This window comes from Myotis lucifugus, unplaced genomic scaffold (genome assembly GCF_000147115.1).
Source record: "Myotis lucifugus unplaced genomic scaffold, Myoluc2.0 scaffold_100, whole genome shotgun sequence".
Lineage (NCBI taxonomy): Eukaryota > Metazoa > Chordata > Mammalia > Chiroptera > Vespertilionidae > Myotis > Myotis lucifugus.
This window is the reverse complement of record NW_005871148.1, coordinates 1268626-1285970: the sequence shown is the minus strand read 5'-3', so window position 1 is coordinate 1285970 and position 17345 is coordinate 1268626. Positions and strand designations below refer to the sequence as shown.

At 45.8% G+C, this 17345-nt stretch overlaps 2 protein-coding genes across 2 annotated transcripts in view; one reads left to right on the top strand and one right to left on the bottom strand.

Annotated features, from left to right (window-relative positions):
* Positions 1-11074, bottom strand: part of RETREG3 (reticulophagy regulator family member 3) — a 22092-nt gene extending 11018 nt beyond the window's left edge. Inside the window, exon 1 of the mRNA XM_006092349.3 lies at positions 10792-11074. Within this exon, the coding sequence (XP_006092411.1) occupies positions 10792-11030 (239 nt within the window). The 5' untranslated portion in view covers positions 11031-11074. The remainder of the gene's footprint in view (positions 1-10791) is intronic.
* On the top strand, positions 11070-16285 carry LOC102418360 (tubulin gamma-1 chain). Its single transcript, XM_006092350.3, is given in 12 exon segments — positions 11070-11470; positions 11781-11893; positions 12098-12265; positions 13074-13142; positions 13409-13488; positions 13927-14053; positions 14523-14609; positions 14730-14879; positions 15302-15454; positions 15537-15698; positions 15886-16047; positions 16049-16285. Coding segments are annotated over 12 exon segments (1356 nt in total). The 5' UTR covers positions 11070-11421; the 3' UTR covers positions 16085-16285.
* The last annotated feature ends 1060 nt before the right edge of the window (positions 16286-17345 follow it).

Below are 17345 nucleotides of genomic sequence, written 5' to 3'. Positions count from 1 at the left end.
GAAGGAAATCTAGTTATTTGAAGGAATCAATCATAAACAGATAGTTATAAACAATCTGAGAAATCTGAACACTGACTGCACATCTGAATATATTAAGGAATTATTAATTGTTTTAGGTGTGATGTTATGGAAGTTATAAATTTAGAGTCCCTATTATTTTAGAGATATTTACTAAAATATTTATGAATGAAATGATATGATGTCTGGGTTTTGTGTTAAAATAATAGCTTGGCAAGGGTGTGAAAGAAGATTGACCATGAGTTGATAACTGCTGAAGCTGGAAGATAGTACATGGGATTCTTTATTTGCACTATTATCTCTACCTCTGCATACATGAAAAATTCTTCACAATAAAATACTTATAAAAAACCCTAACACCTCCAAGGTAATGCCTTGAAGAGTGTCTGTACTCCAGGGCTGATTTCACCAGTCTGTGGGGAAATAAGCATGGAAATTGAAAGTAAGCACTTAGAAATTTGTATAACAATTTGACCTAGTAATTTTGAATCTAAGAATACATTTGGCTTGAATTGCTTATGCCTTTTTAAAGTTAGTTTGTCTAATAAGTCATTTGTTTTGTATTTTACAAAAGTAATGATTTGCAACAGATCAGGAAAAATAACACTAGTCCTTACCACAGAAGATAGTTTGAGAAACACTATTCTAAGATTGAGAGGAAAGCCGAATATATCACCAGATTGGTGGTTCAGTAGGGCAGTTAGGCATGTGTGTTTTTTTTTAATATATTTTATTGATTTTTTACAGAGAGGAAGGGAGAGGGATAGAGAGTTAGAAACATCGATGAGAGAGAAACATCAATCAGCTGCCTCCTGCACACTCCCTACTGGGTACGTGCCTGCAACCAAGGCACATGCCCTTGACCGGAATCGAACCTGGGACCCTTCAGTCTGCAGGCCGACGCTCTATCCACTGAGCCAAACCAGCTAGGGCTGTTTTGGGTTTTTTTTATAATATATTTTTATTTATTTCAGAGAGGAAGGAGAGGAAGAGAAAGATAGAAACATCAATGATGAGAATGGTTGATCAGCTGCCTTCTGCACACCCTCTACTGGGGATAGAGCCTGCAATCGGGCATGTGCCCTTGACCGGAATTGAACCCAGGACCCTTCAGTCTGCAGGCCGACACTCTATCCACTGAACCAAACAAGCTAGGGTGGGGCATGGCTTTTTTTCTAAAGATGTTTTTATTGATTTTTAGAGAGATAAGAAGGGAAAGGGAGAGAGACAGAATCATCAATGATGAGAGAGAATCATTAATTGGCTACTTCCCGCATGCCCTCTTCTGGGGATTGAGCCCACAACCCGGGCATGTGCCCTGACCTGGTTCATGGGTCAACACTCAACCAAATGAGCCACACCAATGGGTAGGCATGGCTTTTAAAGTTAGATTTGCTTGAATGGACCCTGTTCCAAATCTCTCTCTCTCTCTCTCTCTCTGGAGCATTCTGTACCTTCTTCTCCCCTTCCCCCTCCTTATTTCCTAAGGCACGGATCTTTGTTTTCTTTCTCCAAGGACCCTTCTTTTGCTTCAGTAACTTGTTTCCTGAGTCCACACAGTCCAGATGACTCACTTCTGCTTCTGTGACTTTCTTTCTAAAGGGCCAAGGCAGTTCCACTTAGGCTCACTGCTATTACTGTCTTGCCTCTTCTATCTTAAGCCCTTCCTTTAAGCTTTAATAAACATACTCTCAAAAAATTTTTTTTAAATACTAGTAAATTAGCTTAACTTCGTTAAGCCTCAGTTTCCTCATCTATATGTGACTTAATAATAAATCTTGCAGGATTGTTTGCAGGTATTAGAAACAACATACTTAATCATCTACAAAAATATCATACTTGATCCTGCTTTAAAAAAAATACAAGTCACCTAATACATTGTAAAATTGAATAGAACTACTGAAGTGTTATTAGGTATTATCACAGCAATTGATCAAACAAGGATTACCAAGGGTTGGTTATAAATGACCACTTCTCAACTCAACATGACCTAATGACTTCACATAATCACAGAACAATACCAAGAGTACAATCCTTATCATAATTTTTAAAAAGCTTTACCTGTGTGCATATAATACACAAAAACATAGGGACTGGCAGAGGAACTTTAATTTTTGTCTCTAGACAGTTTTGTACTTTGTTTTCAATAAACATGAATCCATGTTATATAACTTTTAAAACTATACAAAGAATAAGGGATGGAATGAAACAAGAACTTAGAAATCCAGTCACAAGGGACAACCCTATTCCAATTTTTCCACCCCACCACTGAAAGGATACTGCAATTATATGTGAAATTACAGAACAAGGGCAGCTTAACAGAAATGAGCCTCCAGAGCTGCCCCAGGCCATTAATCTTCTCTCCAAAGCCAGTTCATCATCCCCACAAACAAGCCAATTTAACAAGGCCAAGGATAAGGGCTTTAGAGCTTCCCAGTGCTGCTGCCTCCATGTCCCAGGAGCAAGAGTGGCGCGACTGCTGTTTTCTCCAGAGTGCGTGAATGGGCTCTCTCGGGAGGCCATCCGCACTGTCTGCCATCTCCACTTCCCCGATCATAATTACTAACACAAATATAAACTGGAGGAGGGAAGGATATTAAGCTCTCCTAAGAAAGATCAGTTTTTCAAAGATGATGGCAATGAAAACACTGTTTCTCCAAGACCTGAACTATTTTTAGTCATCTGTTATAGCCCCCAACCTATGCTTCAACTTAGTTCCATAAACATTTGAGTGCCTATTACATGCCAATGCCTAGTAAGCAGTCCAGTTATGAAAAAGAGTAAGGCACGGACCTTACTCTCAAGTGTATTTGTGTGTCTGTGTGTGTTTGCAACATAATATGACATGGTAATAACAAAGAAGAGGACATCTAAATGGGCTTTGAAAGACAAATGGTAAGAAAACATGGCCAAAGGATGTAGGGAAGGAGATGACAGACAGGGAGAACAATCAGGTGACAGGACATATTTAAGACAAGTAGTTTGACAGAACTGAAACTTAAAGAACAGAGGGAGCCCAGCCGGTGTGGCTCAGTGGTTGAGCTTAGACCTATGAACCACGAGGTCACAGTTTGATTCCTGGTCAGGGAATATGCCTGGGCTGCGGGCTGAATCCCCAGTGTGGGGCTTGCAGGAGGCAGCCAATCAATGATTCTCTCTCATCATTGATGTTTCTATTTCTCCCTCCTTCTCCCTTCCTCTCTGAAATCAATAAAAAATATGTATCTTAAAAAATAATAAAAAGAAAAAAAGAACAAAGGGAGGGAATGAGTACAAGGAGAGAGGTGGGGGTGGGAGTCACATCATGGGCCTTTTATGACAAAGGGTATTGGATTTTGAAGGTAAATTAGTATAGAGTTTTACAAAGAGTGTATTTTCTGGGTCATGAAGGCTAACATCTTTTTGAGTGAGATTAATTCTGGTCCACAAGTCCATTTTAGGACCAGATGTATCCTTTTGTTGAACAAGCCAATGCAGGAACTTGAAAGGAAGAAGATTTTGTGTGGAATAAAATGACATTTCTTGGGAAAATACTTTCCTCCATGTAGATAAAAACTTAATTAACAGAAAGAGCACCTCAAACCACTAGAGTTGATCCCTCCAAGGTAACTAGAAAATATCAATGTTTCCTCAGGGGTCTATACAGTTAAGTGTGTGCACCTTTCCTACCAGCCCTCAACACTAAATTCCTAAACAAAAAGGGAATATCAACTGGATAGGTGTGTTTTGGATATACTGAGGGTCACATAATGCCTTTTTATGAAGGTAATGTGAAAGCCTGCCTGTAAAAACCACTGCCACTATGTTCGAGGACAAGACACCATTGAAGATAAAGTACTTCTGAAACTGGTATAGGTAAGGGATGGAAGGAAAATAAGAGAAGAGTCCTCTGGATTAGCTTAATCCTAAAATGTCTATTCACACAGACAGAAAAAATTTACATGCAGCTTTAACAGTGTACAAGTTTAATAAAACATGCAAGACATTTCTCAGCAAATCTAATCAGCATGAGAAGTTTCCAACTTAACAAAAACAACTGCAAATGTAGTCAACTCTGGATAGTCACAAGTGAATTATTCAATCTGGGGACTGCCCATAGGCCATTACTCCTACCCGTTGTGGGCTCACAATCAATTTTTCCTTATATGTGTGTGTTTTTTTAATTGATCTGGGAGAGACAACTTATTATTCCATTCACATATGCATTCATTGGTTGATCCCTGCATGTGCCCTGACTGCTATCGAACCGCAACCTTTGCATATGAGGACAACGCTCTAATCAACTGAGCTACCTGGCCAGGGCAATTTTTCCTTATGATATTTATTTTTCTTATTTCTAAAGCCAAGCATGTTGATTGGAGAAAGCTTAGAAAATATAAGTAATCAAGAAAATAAAAATGAAATTAATACATCATCTATGAAACATTCTTACAAAAACATTTTCTGAACCGGAATCTGATCAAGCCTCTAGATCCAATTACTAATTTACAGGAAATACAGAGCACAGGAGAACATGTTAAGCCACAGATGAGGAAATCTAGTCTGCAGGACATTTTACAAGACAAACTGGTTTCTTCAACAAATTCACTGCAAAGAGGAAAGAAGAGTGAAAGGGCACCAACGAAGTAAGAGATGTAAAAAACAGCAGTCACAATATGTGGACTTCATTTGGTTGCTAACCCAAACAAACTGCTTAAAAAAAAAAAAAGACACTTATGAGAAAATTGGAAATTTGAACACTGACTGAGATCATTAATTTTTTACATGTGATAGTGGCAGTAGAATTTTTTAAAGTCTATTTTTCAGAGATACATATTGAAACACAGATTAAATGATATGACATCTAGAATTTGCCTCAAATTCAAGAAGGAAAAGAATTGGGGTAATAAGACTGAAAATTGGCCATGAAGTGAAAATGTTTAAAGCTGGGTGTATGGTGGTACATATTATTCTGTCTACTTACATATGTTTTAAAGTTTCCATAAAAAAAAAGTTTTAGGGCCTGGCACGGTATCTCAGTCGGTCAGAGAATCATCCTGATACGCCAAGGTTGCAGGCTCCATTTCCCGTTAAGACACACAAGAATCAACCAATGAATGCATAAATAAGTGGAACAACAAATGGATGTTTCTCTCTTTCTCTCCCTCCTTCTCTAAAATAAATAAAATTTAAAAACCTAATAAGCACAAATTAATAACTCACTGTCCTTTATTTACCTTAGAATTTTTATTACCAATGAGAATAAACATTCTTTTTTTAAAAATATATATTTTATTGATTTTTTTTTACAGAGAGGAAGGGAGAGGAATAGAGAGTTAGAAACATCGATGAGAGAGAAACATCGATCAGCTGCCTCCTGCACACCCCCAACTGGGGATGTGCCCGCAACCAAGGTACATGCCCTTGACTGGAATCGAACCTGGGACCCTTCAGTTGCCAGGCCAGCACTCCATCCACTGAGCCAAACCGGTTATGGCGAGGGTAAACATCCTTTTAATATATTTTTATTGATTTCAGAGAGAAAGGGAGTTTTGTTTTGTTTTTGTTTTTTTGTTTTTTCAGAAAAATCATGAGAATTCCAAAACTAAACAATTTTTTTCAGGTTAACTATACCATGGACCCTCATTTTAGTACACATAAATTGGAGTTTGCTATAATCATAAAGCTTATGCTATAACCAAACAAAGTATAGATCACATGTCTATTTTCAATCAAAGAAGACACTATTTCTGGGTTCCTTTGTTATTACAGAGTAAGCTTAGCTCAGTGGCACTTTAGAACCATACCATCCTATAGAGACAAAAAGCCCATTGTTGTACAGGACTGTGGCTGTCTAGTTAATGAGCCAGACACTATAAATTAGAATGAAAAAAATTAACCCAATCTATGTCATGTAGTGATAGTTATTGGTTGCACAAAACCAGAAATGAAATCAACTAGCTGCTCTGACCTACTTTGTGTTAATGGACAGAAAGCACCCAACCTTATAATTAGGACAGATAAAAACTGATGGCAAGCCCTAGCCGGTTTGGCTCAGTGGACAGAGTGTCAGCCTACAGATCAAAGGGTGCCAGGTTCGATTCCAGTCAAGGGCATGTACCTTGGTTGCAAGCGCCTCCCCACCAGGCCCTGGTCAGGGCACGTGCAGTAGGCAACCAATCGACTTGTTTCACATCGATGTTACTGTCTCCCTCTTTCTAAAAATAAAAAAATAAAAATAAACTGATAGCAAAAGAGGCAAAAAACCCCAAAGCATCCTTGGAAGTCTTCTTGGCTACCAAGCGCAACAAAAACCCTCCAAAGACTATCATCAGAAACATTTGCTCAATAGATTTCATCTGAAATTTGATGTGTAAATTTTTTTCACAGAACAAATGTCTCTACTTAACTGGGCCCTCCCTTCCACTTCCCGTTCCTCACTATTGTTTTTTACTCAAATTCTAACCTTTTAAATCAGAATTGCTATATACTTTTAATCACTTTTTGGGTCATCTTTAAATTTGGATAGGTTTTTTGGGGGGAGGGGGGAAGACCTTGTTGTTATTTTTTTCAATTGTGAAAACAACATATTCCATAATATCCCCTAGAATATGATATATGGTTAACTCAGACTAGTGACTGTAAAAGCAGATCCCAACGGGGAATCAACTTGTAGATTGCTCTAAATCAGTATCTGCAATTTAAAGACCACCTAGAGCAAGCATGTCAAACTCACGGGCCGTGGGCCGCATGCCTTATTTATTTGGCCCATGTTAGCCTTTGAGTTTGACCTAGAGCCTGGCCTGTGTGGCTCAGGAGTTGAGCGTTGACTCATGAACCAGGAGGTCACAGTTCAATTCCCTGTCAGGGCACATGCCTGGGTTGTGGGCTCCATCCCCAGTAAGGGGCCTATAAGAGGCAGTCCATCGATGATTCTCTCTCATTATTGATGTTTCTATCTCTCTCTGAAAATCAATAAAAAATATAAATTTTAAAAAATAATAAAGATGACCTAGAATCATAGAATGCTGAAAACTGGAAAGGAGTTCAGAGTCATCTAGCCCTCCTTGAACCATATGTTCACACATTTCCAGGGCTCCTTTGTCTTCCCCTATCTCCTAGATTTGAGTCAAACTAAAAAGTTACTCAAACATGTTCTTTTCTGATCCTGTCAGGATGCACTTTTTTTTTTTTTTTTTTTTTAGGATACACTCTTGCTGACTCATATTCTTCTCCCAAATCACTCATTTAATTTATGGGTGATGTTAAGGATAATGAAAATACAAGCAATTGGGGGAGAAAGAAAAAATAAAACAAAAAAAGACAAGCAATTGGAAAGAAGGCCTGACATGACTGTTATTATCCTAGTGATAATAATGTATCAGTGACCAGAAGCAAAATGGGCTGGAAGATCTCTGATGGCACCATAATTTCTCTGAAATCTGAAAAAACACTTTTTTTTTTAAAGAGTGAAAGCCTTGGAATACTGTAGTGGCAAGTCATCTACATCTCTCTCTATCTTTTATGTTGTTTTTTCTTTATTAAGATATAAGAGGGCACATTCACAGGTACAGAAAAACCTTCATTGAGCATAGAGAACTTTAAAAGCTAAATCACCTTCCTGAATTCTGATTTTTTTATACTCCTACCCAATCATGCCTCAAAATGTATTTTAAAACACACACCTCAGTTAGTGATATATCATTGTTCAGAACAAATAATCACCCTGACCAGTTGCTCAGTGGTTAGAGCGCCAGCCCTCGAACCAAAGGGTTGAGGATTCAATTCCCAGTCAAGGTCACAAACCTTGGCTGCAGATTCTCCAGCCCCAGTAGGGGCATGCCAGGAGGCAACCAAGCGATGTGTCTCACTCACATCCATGTCTCTCTCTCTCTGTCTCTGTCTCTGTCTCTCTCTCCCCCCTCCCTCCCTACCTTCCACTCTCTCTAGAAATCAGTAGAGAAAAAGAAAAAAATCCTTGGGCAAGGATAAAGAAAAACACAAACAAATAACAAAAAATATTCAGATTTGATTTTTCTCTGTCCTGAGCCAATGATCCTCGTGGTTCCTAAACATTTTAAATGTTGATTGCCCGGCTGGCAAGGCTGAGTGGTTGAGCATCGACCTATGAACCAGGAGGCCACAATTCAATTCCCAGTCAGGGTGTGTGCCAAGTTACAGGCTCAATCCCCAGTAAGGGACATGCAGAAGGCAGTCAATCAAGATTCTCTCTCATCACTGATGCTTCTATCCCACTCTCCCAATCCCTTCCTCTCTCTGAAATCAATTTAAAAAAAAAACACACAACCTATTTAAAAAATAAAATAAAATGTCCAAAATTAAACAGCCACTCTTCAACATTCCAAAGTGAAATGTCAACATCCACATTCAGTACCATGCTACTGGAATGTGAAGTCTAACTTTCATTTTAAACCTCAAACTACCTTCCAGGAAGCACATTTACTGGTACTAAAACAAAGAATCCTATGAACTCCAATGCCAATCTACCTTAGCTTCTGGGGCCTCAATACCACCGGTCATTCTGTACTCGCCATAAACGGCTTACCCATTTGTTTTCAGCATCAAGAGTCATACCCTCATTTTGCTATATCTCTCTCCCACCTACATAGAATGTGATGGGAATGTAACAAGAGGAACTGTTCTGGATACACAGCAGGCAAGCTACCAGGAGACAAAGACCAATCACAGCAATGCTTTAACAGACTAGAAGTAGGGCCCTAGCCGGTTTGGCTCAGTGGATAGAGCATCCACCTGTGGACTGAAGGGTCCCAGGTTCGATTCTGGTCAAGGGCACATGCCTGGGTTGCGGGCTTGATCCCCAATGTGGGGCGTGCAGGAGGCAGCCAATCCATGATTCTCTCATCATCGATGTTTCTCTCTCGCCCTCTCCCTTTCTCTCTGAAATCAATAAAAATATATTTTTTTAAAAAGAGAGAGACTAGGAGTAGGAAAGGGGGGATCTGAGTGAGATTCTAAACATAACTTAATAAAATTAGGTAACACGGTTGGGGGTGAACAAATTAAGGCTAACACTGTAACATTTAAAGATGTGTCTCAGTCAGAGCAATTCTTTATATGTAGACCTCTACCTGCATTCTACTTCAAAAAGCTCTCAGGCAAGGGGCATGTAGAAAGTCCCCTCCAAAAATAACTTACATGCTACCGACCCATGTGCACTAATAAATCCTTGGTTTATCAGGATTCCTTTATAGATCAGCCAGTCATACTTTGATACAAAACTGGTTTATTGAGGACAACTTTTTTTTCTATGAGTACAATCCTAATGTAGGAAATGAAGTTTTGACTGAATGGTCTGGGGTTTGGGATTGAGATGGGGGTGCAGAAAGAAAGAAACAACCATTTGGGTAAACACTTCTGAATGAGGTTACGGGTTTCTGACAGAGAACAACAGGAGAGAAGTAGGTACCTGGGGATCTAGGAAGAAGCACTATCCCCCACCCACCCCACCCCACCCCAATAATGAAGACTGCTGTAAGAAAAAGAAAAAAAAAGTTTATCATCGAGTTTGCTAGACTCTGGAAGCAACAAATGGCAGAGGCCACTGTGACAACTTTAACCCGAGTCTTCTTCAAACTGTGAGAGGATTAATTTAATAGCTAAACATTGTGTCTTCCTGACAATGAACTGGAAAATGTTTTGCTACAGCTGACTGAAAATCTTCTTTCGGAGAAAGGATAAGAAATGTTTTGGTTTTAAAACCAAGAATTTTAAGAGGAAAGCTATTGTGAGCAAAAACAAAAAATTTGGAAACACATACCTTGTTCTGTTTTAGGCTTATCCAGAATAGTCTTATTTCATTCAGCTGTAGGAACCCCCTTTCCTCCAAACACACACACACACACACACACACACACACACACACACACACCTCAGTTCCCCTGATCAATTATACTTCCCCAGATCCTTGGTACATCCTATGAAAATCTAAGTCCCCTTTAGGTGATGACAACTGAGGGAAGCAGCAGTCCCCCCATTTTCAGAGAGCAGATTCTTAAAGTATATTTATAGCCCCCCTTTTCCAGCGCAGGAAAACTCACACACACTGTAGACACCCTCCGTTTCCTTGCCTCTAATGGCTAAAGATGCCGCTCTAACTCCTTGGGACAGGGAGGCGTGGCAATCCTAAGTGCCTTCCAAAAGGGTGAAATCTCACCATCACTATTTCCTAACTGTTCTTTAAAAGCTTGTAACTTTCAAGTTGCAGTTTCGGAGGCTCTTGGTGACCCTCAGACCTCACAAACTTCCCTGAGCGGGCGGAAGTACATCCACCCGTGCTCACTCCGATCCACACCGCGCGGGCGTGTTGTCTCACTCAGCGCACCTCTGGACACCCGGTCCAGGCCTCCCGCCTCCCGCCTCTGCCCCAAGAACGACTGCTGACATCTCCGGAGACAGTCCTCAAGCCACCTGTGAGCGGACCAGAGAAAGGAGGCGATGGCCTGAAAGGGACCCAGCTTTCCCCGGCTAAAATGAGGCGCCCTCGCCCACAGCGGGAGGCTCCAGATGTTACCAGAAGCTCCGGCCAGATGTGCGGGGCGAGGGTGCGGGAGGAGGTAAAACAAGGAAGACAACTGGAAGGCCCTGCGGAGAACCGCGGTGCCAAAGGCTGCCGGCGGGATGGAGTGGGAGGAAGTGAAGGAAGATCAGGAAGGAGCCAATGCGGCGGAGAAAACAGGTGAGGCGAGAGGTGCAGCCCTAGAGAAACCTGACGCATTCCCGCCTCGGAGGGTTTCCGAGGGTCCAGTTTCTCACCAGAAAGCCGCGTTCAGCCCCAGGCACCACAGGGCGCTTCTGGCTGGCCGCTCCCAAACAAGTGCCGCCTGCACCCGGCTCAGCAGAGGCTCGTAAGGCCCCAGCACCTCCACCAGGGCCCGCTGCGCCGCCTCAACCTGCTGGTCCCTCTCCAAGGAGCCTGACATAGCGCCGCGGCCCCGGAAAGTCGGCCTCGAAGCTGGGCCTGGGACCGTGGCCACCCCCTCTGCCTCCGCCATCTGCCCCCGGCAGCCACCACATCCGGGGCCGCGCGGCTTGACAATCACAATAACACCAACTGCGCAGACGCGGGATTCGGCGGGGGAGGTGGTGTCCCTTGACACTGCGCCTGCGCAAGGGTTCCTCTGGGCAACCACCCAAAGAGAGCGCTGCGTCAAAGTACGTCCGTCTCCCGAGCGCTAAGCCCAATCAGGAGCTGCGCACGCGCAGTTTGCATGACTGAAGCCAAAGGAATAAGGAAGTGCCATCGCCAGAACTCTCACTTCTCATTGGAGCGGAGAAAGTTTGTGGGCGGAGCGGGTTGTTTGGCGCCTGCGTCGTGCAGTGAGCGGGCTGGCGGGCGGCCGCTTTGCTAGCAGGAGCGGCTGCAGCGCCGGTGCTGGAAGAGAGATGCCGAGGGAAATCATCACCCTACAGTTGGGCCAGTGCGGCAATCAGAGTGAGCGAACCTCCGGCCCCTCCACTAGCCAGGCTCCCTAGATTAAGTGGGATTTCAGTGTGGAACCCTAGACTCCCATCTGCCCTTCCCAGAATTGTCAGGGCGGACATGCCTCACCCAGTGTCCAGTTACCCAGCCCCGAGGGGCCTTCCCCTGCCCAGCCTCTGGCATACAGCCCTTTCCTCTCTCATGGGAGACCCCTGAAGTTTGACTTCCTATCCCTGGACCCAGGTGCTCAGTCCCCCAGCTCCTAGCTGGAACCTGCCCAGACCCAGATATCCTCTTTCTCCCCCGTCCACCCTCCCCCCAGTTGGGTTCGAGTTCTGGAAACAACTGTGCGCAGAGCATGGGATCAGCCCCGAGGGCATCGTGGAGGAATTCGCCACCGAGGGCACTGACCGCAAGGACGTCTTTTTCTACCAGGTGCTTCCAACTACTTGGCCAGAGCCTGCAGTTGCCCAGGGGTCCTGAAGGGCAGGGCAGAGGCTTGGTGCTGAGAAATCCTCTGGGCACAGGGGCCAGGGCGGCTGGCTTAAGGAGGGAGGGCAGGCAGGAGCCAGAGTTGGGAGGACGGAGGACTGGGCAGGCCTTTGCTGAGTGGGTTCTGTCCTGGACTCCCTTTGACAGGCAGACGATGAGCACTACATCCCCAGGGCTGTGCTGCTGGACCTGGAGCCCCGGGTGATCCACTCCATCCTCAACTCCCCCTACGCCAAGCTCTACAACCCAGAGAACATCTACCTGTCAGAGCACGGAGGAGGAGCTGGCAACAACTGGGCCAGTGGATTCTCCCAGGTCATTTGCTGTTCCCTGGCAGGACCCGAAACACCCTTCCTGTGTGGGGACAGGCCCTGTGGCTTCCCCGAGAGATGAAATTGGGCAGTGGGAAAAGGAGAGAGAGAGAGACAGATGTGAGTGAGAGGAATTCTTTTCTCTAAGTCAACTATGTCGTATAATTAACAGACTACACTAGTGCTGTGTACCAGGCCATAGTAAATGCTTTACATATAGTATTTAAACCTCCCAACAACCCACAGACACTTATCTGCCTTCCCAGAATCCCAAAAATACTCTGAAAGCTGAAAGCAAAAGTTGATTTATAATTCATTTAGCAGCAAAACTCTCAATGGAGCGTGTCCAATTTATTGTCATTACTCATACCTTTCTTTGCAGAAATGTTCATGTATTTGACTAGCGCACCTCAGACCCCCCACTGGCATTTTACTGAACATACATTATGTGTACTATATTACCTTTCTAGAATCTGAAGCATTTGAATTCCAAAACATAAGCCCCCAAAGATTCTAGATAAGCCTTTATGGACCTGTATTATTACCCTCATTATACAGATGAGACGGGTGTAGAAAGTTTAGGTAACCTGCCCCGAGTCACTCGGCTAAATAGAACTAGACCTAATATATGAACCTAGGTAGTCTGGATAAAGAGTGCCTGCTCCTAACCTCTCAGTGCAAATAAAAAAGCAGGGCCACTGTGCTCCAAAACAGGATGTGTAGGTGCTATAAGGAGAAGAAGGGAGGCAGTTCTGATGTCAGAGTCTTTGTCTCGTGGTCCTGCCACTCTGACCCTCCCCATGTCTATACAGGGAGAGAAAATCCACGAGGACATTTTTGACATCATAGACCGGGAGGCAGATGGCAGTGACAGTCTGGAGGTAAGTGTCTCAGGAATGCTGGTGGGAAGTGACAGAGAAAGCTTAGTAACACCCTTTAGAAGCCACCTGCTAGGTACCAGGCCCTTTGCACTGGACAGAAGCCACCAGACCTCCCGAGAAATAAGGCAGAGTCTCCTAAGCTCTATATGTGGGGGGAGGGAAGTGGAAGGAGAGGGCTCAGAAAAATAGGAGTCGGAAATTGTGGCATGGGTTCAGTTTGAAATTCTGCCAGAATCCTGGACGCTGACCACCCCTCTCCCGCGTAGGGCTTTGTGCTGTGTCACTCCATCGCCGGGGGGACAGGCTCTGGCCTGGGCTCCTACCTCTTAGAACGGCTGAATGACAGGTACGTCTGTGTTTTAAGGGGCTGGGAGGACTTGGTTTTCCAAGTAACTGGGAGTCCCTTCACATATACCTTCCTATTCACTGGAGCAGGAAAGGGACCTTCTAGTTCCTCTTGTAGTGAGGAAAGCTAAGATACAATGATGAGAACCAATCCACCCCCGGGGCTTGGAACCAGAGCCTAGAATTCAGACCCTCGATGAAGAGATGAAGGTTTAGGAAGTTTGGACAGTTTGGAGTTGGAACCCTAGGTCCTAACATGTCTCTCTGCCCTTTGGGAAAGTTACAGACTTCCAAAGACAAGTCCTCCTTCTCTACTGGTTCTGTAGCCCCTACTATTTTCCCCGTCCAGATTTAGCTTCTTCCAGACAGTTGTGGGAAGTCCCGTGTTTACCCAGCCTACAGTCTGTTGCCCTGACCCTCTTCTCCCAACCCGCACCAGGTACCCCAAGAAGCTGGTGCAGACATACTCAGTGTTTCCCAACCAGGACGAGATGAGCGACGTGGTGGTCCAGCCCTACAACTCGCTGCTCACACTCAAGAGGCTGACCCAGAACGCAGACTGTGTGGTGAGTCCCGGATCCTGCCTTTCCCTACTCCCACCCCCCCCTGCCTGTTTCATCATTTTCATGCATTTAAAAATTCCATTCTTGCCGAAACCGGTTTGGCTCAGTGGATAGAGCGTCGGCCTGTGGACAGAAGGGTCCCAGGTTCGATTCCGGTCAAGGGCATGTACCCTGGTTTCGGGCACATCCCCCGTGGGAGGGGGGCAGGAGGCAGCTGATCGATGTTTCTCTCTCATCGATGTTTCTAACTCTCTATCTCTCTCCCTTCCTCTCTGTAAAAAATCAATAAAATATATATATAAAAAAAAAAATTCCATTCTAAGGCCTCCTGGACTCAGTCCTGTGCAAGTCCCTTTTCAATGAGTCTTTCTGGCTTGAGGCTCAAGAGAAATGAAGCTTCAGAGCCCAGGCTCAGGCCGAGCTCCTGTTCTTTCTAATCCCCAAATTCTGCCACCCTCTTCTGTCCCCCCAGGTGGTGCTGGACAACACTGCCCTGAACCGGATCGCCACAGACCGCCTGCACATCCAGAACCCATCCTTCTCCCAGATCAACCAGCTGGTGAGCCCCTACTTCTGGATTCCTTTGGACTGGAACCCCTTCCTACTGGAACACTTGTCTGGGAAGGGAGCACCCCCCCTCACCAGGCCAAGACCCATGACATGGCATCCCTGTCTCCAGGTGTCCACCATCATGTCAGCCAGCACCACCACCCTGCGCTACCCTGGCTACATGAACAACGACCTCATCGGCCTCATCGCCTCACTCATTCCCACGCCCCGGCTCCATTTCCTCATGACTGGTTACACCCCCCTCACCACGGACCAGTCGGTAAGAACAGCCCTCAGTGTCTCAGGCCCCACTGGCCCTGGGCCCAGAAACCTCTAACCTAGCCTCTCTCTCCTCCCTGCTGCCCCAGGAGGCTCTGTGCTCAGGGACTGGCACAGACTGTAAGACTTCCTTGCTGACTTGCTCTCCTCTCTGCCTTGCCTTTGGCTCCCTGCAGGGTCTGGGCTGTATGGGAGCTGCTAATGCTCCTGCACAGGGCCATGAGCTTGCTGAGCTGAGGAGGCTAAGATTCCTGATCCCACAGCAGAGGCTCAGTATAGGCCTCAATCTAAAGACACTCCCCAAGGAGGCCGTACTGCCCCCAGTCTGGTGGGGGCCATGTGTTGCCTACTCTTCTCTGTCTGTGCATCTGTGGACTGTGCCCTGAGTGCTGGCCTGGTCCCTGGGGCCCACTGTCCCCTCAGGTGGCCAGTGTGAGGAAGACCACGGTCCTGGATGTGATGAGGCGGCTGCTGCAGCCCAAGAACGTGATGGTGTCCACCGGCCGGGACCGGCAGACCAACCACTGCTACATCGCCATCCTCAACATCATCCAGGGGGAGGTGGATCCCACTCAGGTAGGTGAGGCCCCTTCGTTCCACCCTGGACCCTGCAGGGGTAGAGGAGAGGCGACCACCACCACCCCTGTGCCCACCCCAGGTCCACAAGAGCCTGCAGAGGATCCGGGAACGGAAGCTGGCCAACTTCATCCCCTGGGGCCCAGCCAGCATCCAAGTGGCCCTGTCCAGGAAGTCTCCCTACCTGCCCTCTGCCCACCGGGTCAGTGGGCTCATGATGGCCAACCACACCAGCATCTCCTCGGTGAGTTTCACAGTTTGCACCTATTTCCCCATAATCATTTTCCTGGTTGTGCTCACCTCTCTGCATCCCTGCTGCTCTGCTTCCGGCTCTTTTACTGTGAAGATAGCCCAGCCGTGGTTCCCTGGCTGTCTGGGCCATATTGTTTCTCAAAGTTCTTTTTGACCCCCTGCCTTCTGCACACCTCAAGCTCTTTGAGAGGACCTGTCGCCAGTACGACAAGCTGCGGAAGCGGGAGGCCTTCCTGGAGCAGTTCCGAAAGGAGGACATCTTCAAGGAGAACTTTGACGAGCTGGACACATCCAGGGAGATTGTGCAGCAGCTCATCGATGAGTACCATGCCGCCACGCGGGCCAGACTACATCTCCTGGGGCACCCAGGAGCAGTGAGTCCCCCAGAACAGAGACCCTCATCTGCCTTACTGGTTGGCCCGGGCCCCGCCTGACTGACCACCCCTCAGAGCACAGATCAGGGACCTCGCACATTTCTTTCTCATAAACACACATCCGTATACTCGCTGTTGGCGTGGGGACACGTGTCTTTGTCCTGTGATGAGACTATGTTTAATAAAGCACTGGATATAAATCAAATCACTGGTCTCCTTGAAGGCTTGGGAACTGGGGGAAGCGGAATGCCTGTTCTCTCCCCATCACTGACAGGGTCCTCCCCCATTTCTAGCATCCTCAGCTCTGAGCAAATAGCGTCCCCTGGTTTTTCCTTCTCCTGCCTAGCTTTGGAGAACAGGGATGGGGTTGGCCCACTTGAGAAAGTTGTTTCCAGCGTAAAAAGGCCTATAGATACTGCTGTGCTCTCTATCTGACACCCTAGCTCCCAGTCCCTTCCCACCCCTCCCTGGATCAGGTGACTGTTCCACCAGGTTCACATTCCCACATCAGAGTGTCTTGTTGATTGTCAGGGCAGCAGGCCTACAGCTGCCGCCCCCACCACCAGACTCTATTGAGTCCGCCCAGTGGCTTTAATCCAGCAAGTGGGGCGGTGCCTGAGAGCCGGGCCAGGAGAGTCACTGGTCAGGCAGCTGGAGCCTAGGACAATTAAGTCAGGAAACCAAACCTGAAGTCTAGACTAAGCAGGGCCAAAAATGGGCCCATAGTTTAAGTGCCATGATTCTGTTCTCAGGTGGTCTGGTTATTTAAAGGGCCAGTGCCTTCCACTTCTGGTGAAAGACGGCAGGAAAGTAGTAAATGCATAGTTATCTACAGCTTCCAGATCGCCCCGGTTGCGTGGCTCAGTTGGAGTGTCATCCCATATACCAGGATTGTGGGTTAGATTCCCGTTCCGGGCACATACCCAGGTATAGTAGTTGGGGTGCATACAGAAGGCAGTGATCTATATTTCACTCACATCAATGTCTCTCTCTCTCTTAAAAATAAATAGATCAGCCAAAACCGGTTTGGCTCAGTGGATAGAGCATCGGCCTGCGGACTGAAAGGTCCCGGGTTCGATTCCGGTCAAGGGCATGTACCTGGGTTGCAGGCACATCCCCCGTGGGAGATGTGCAGGAGGCAGCTGGTCGATGTTTCTCTCCCATCGATGTTTCTAACTATCTCTCTCCCTTCCTCTCTGTAAAAAATCAATAAAATATATTTTTAAAAATAAATAAATAAATAGATCTTCAGGATCAAAAGGGCA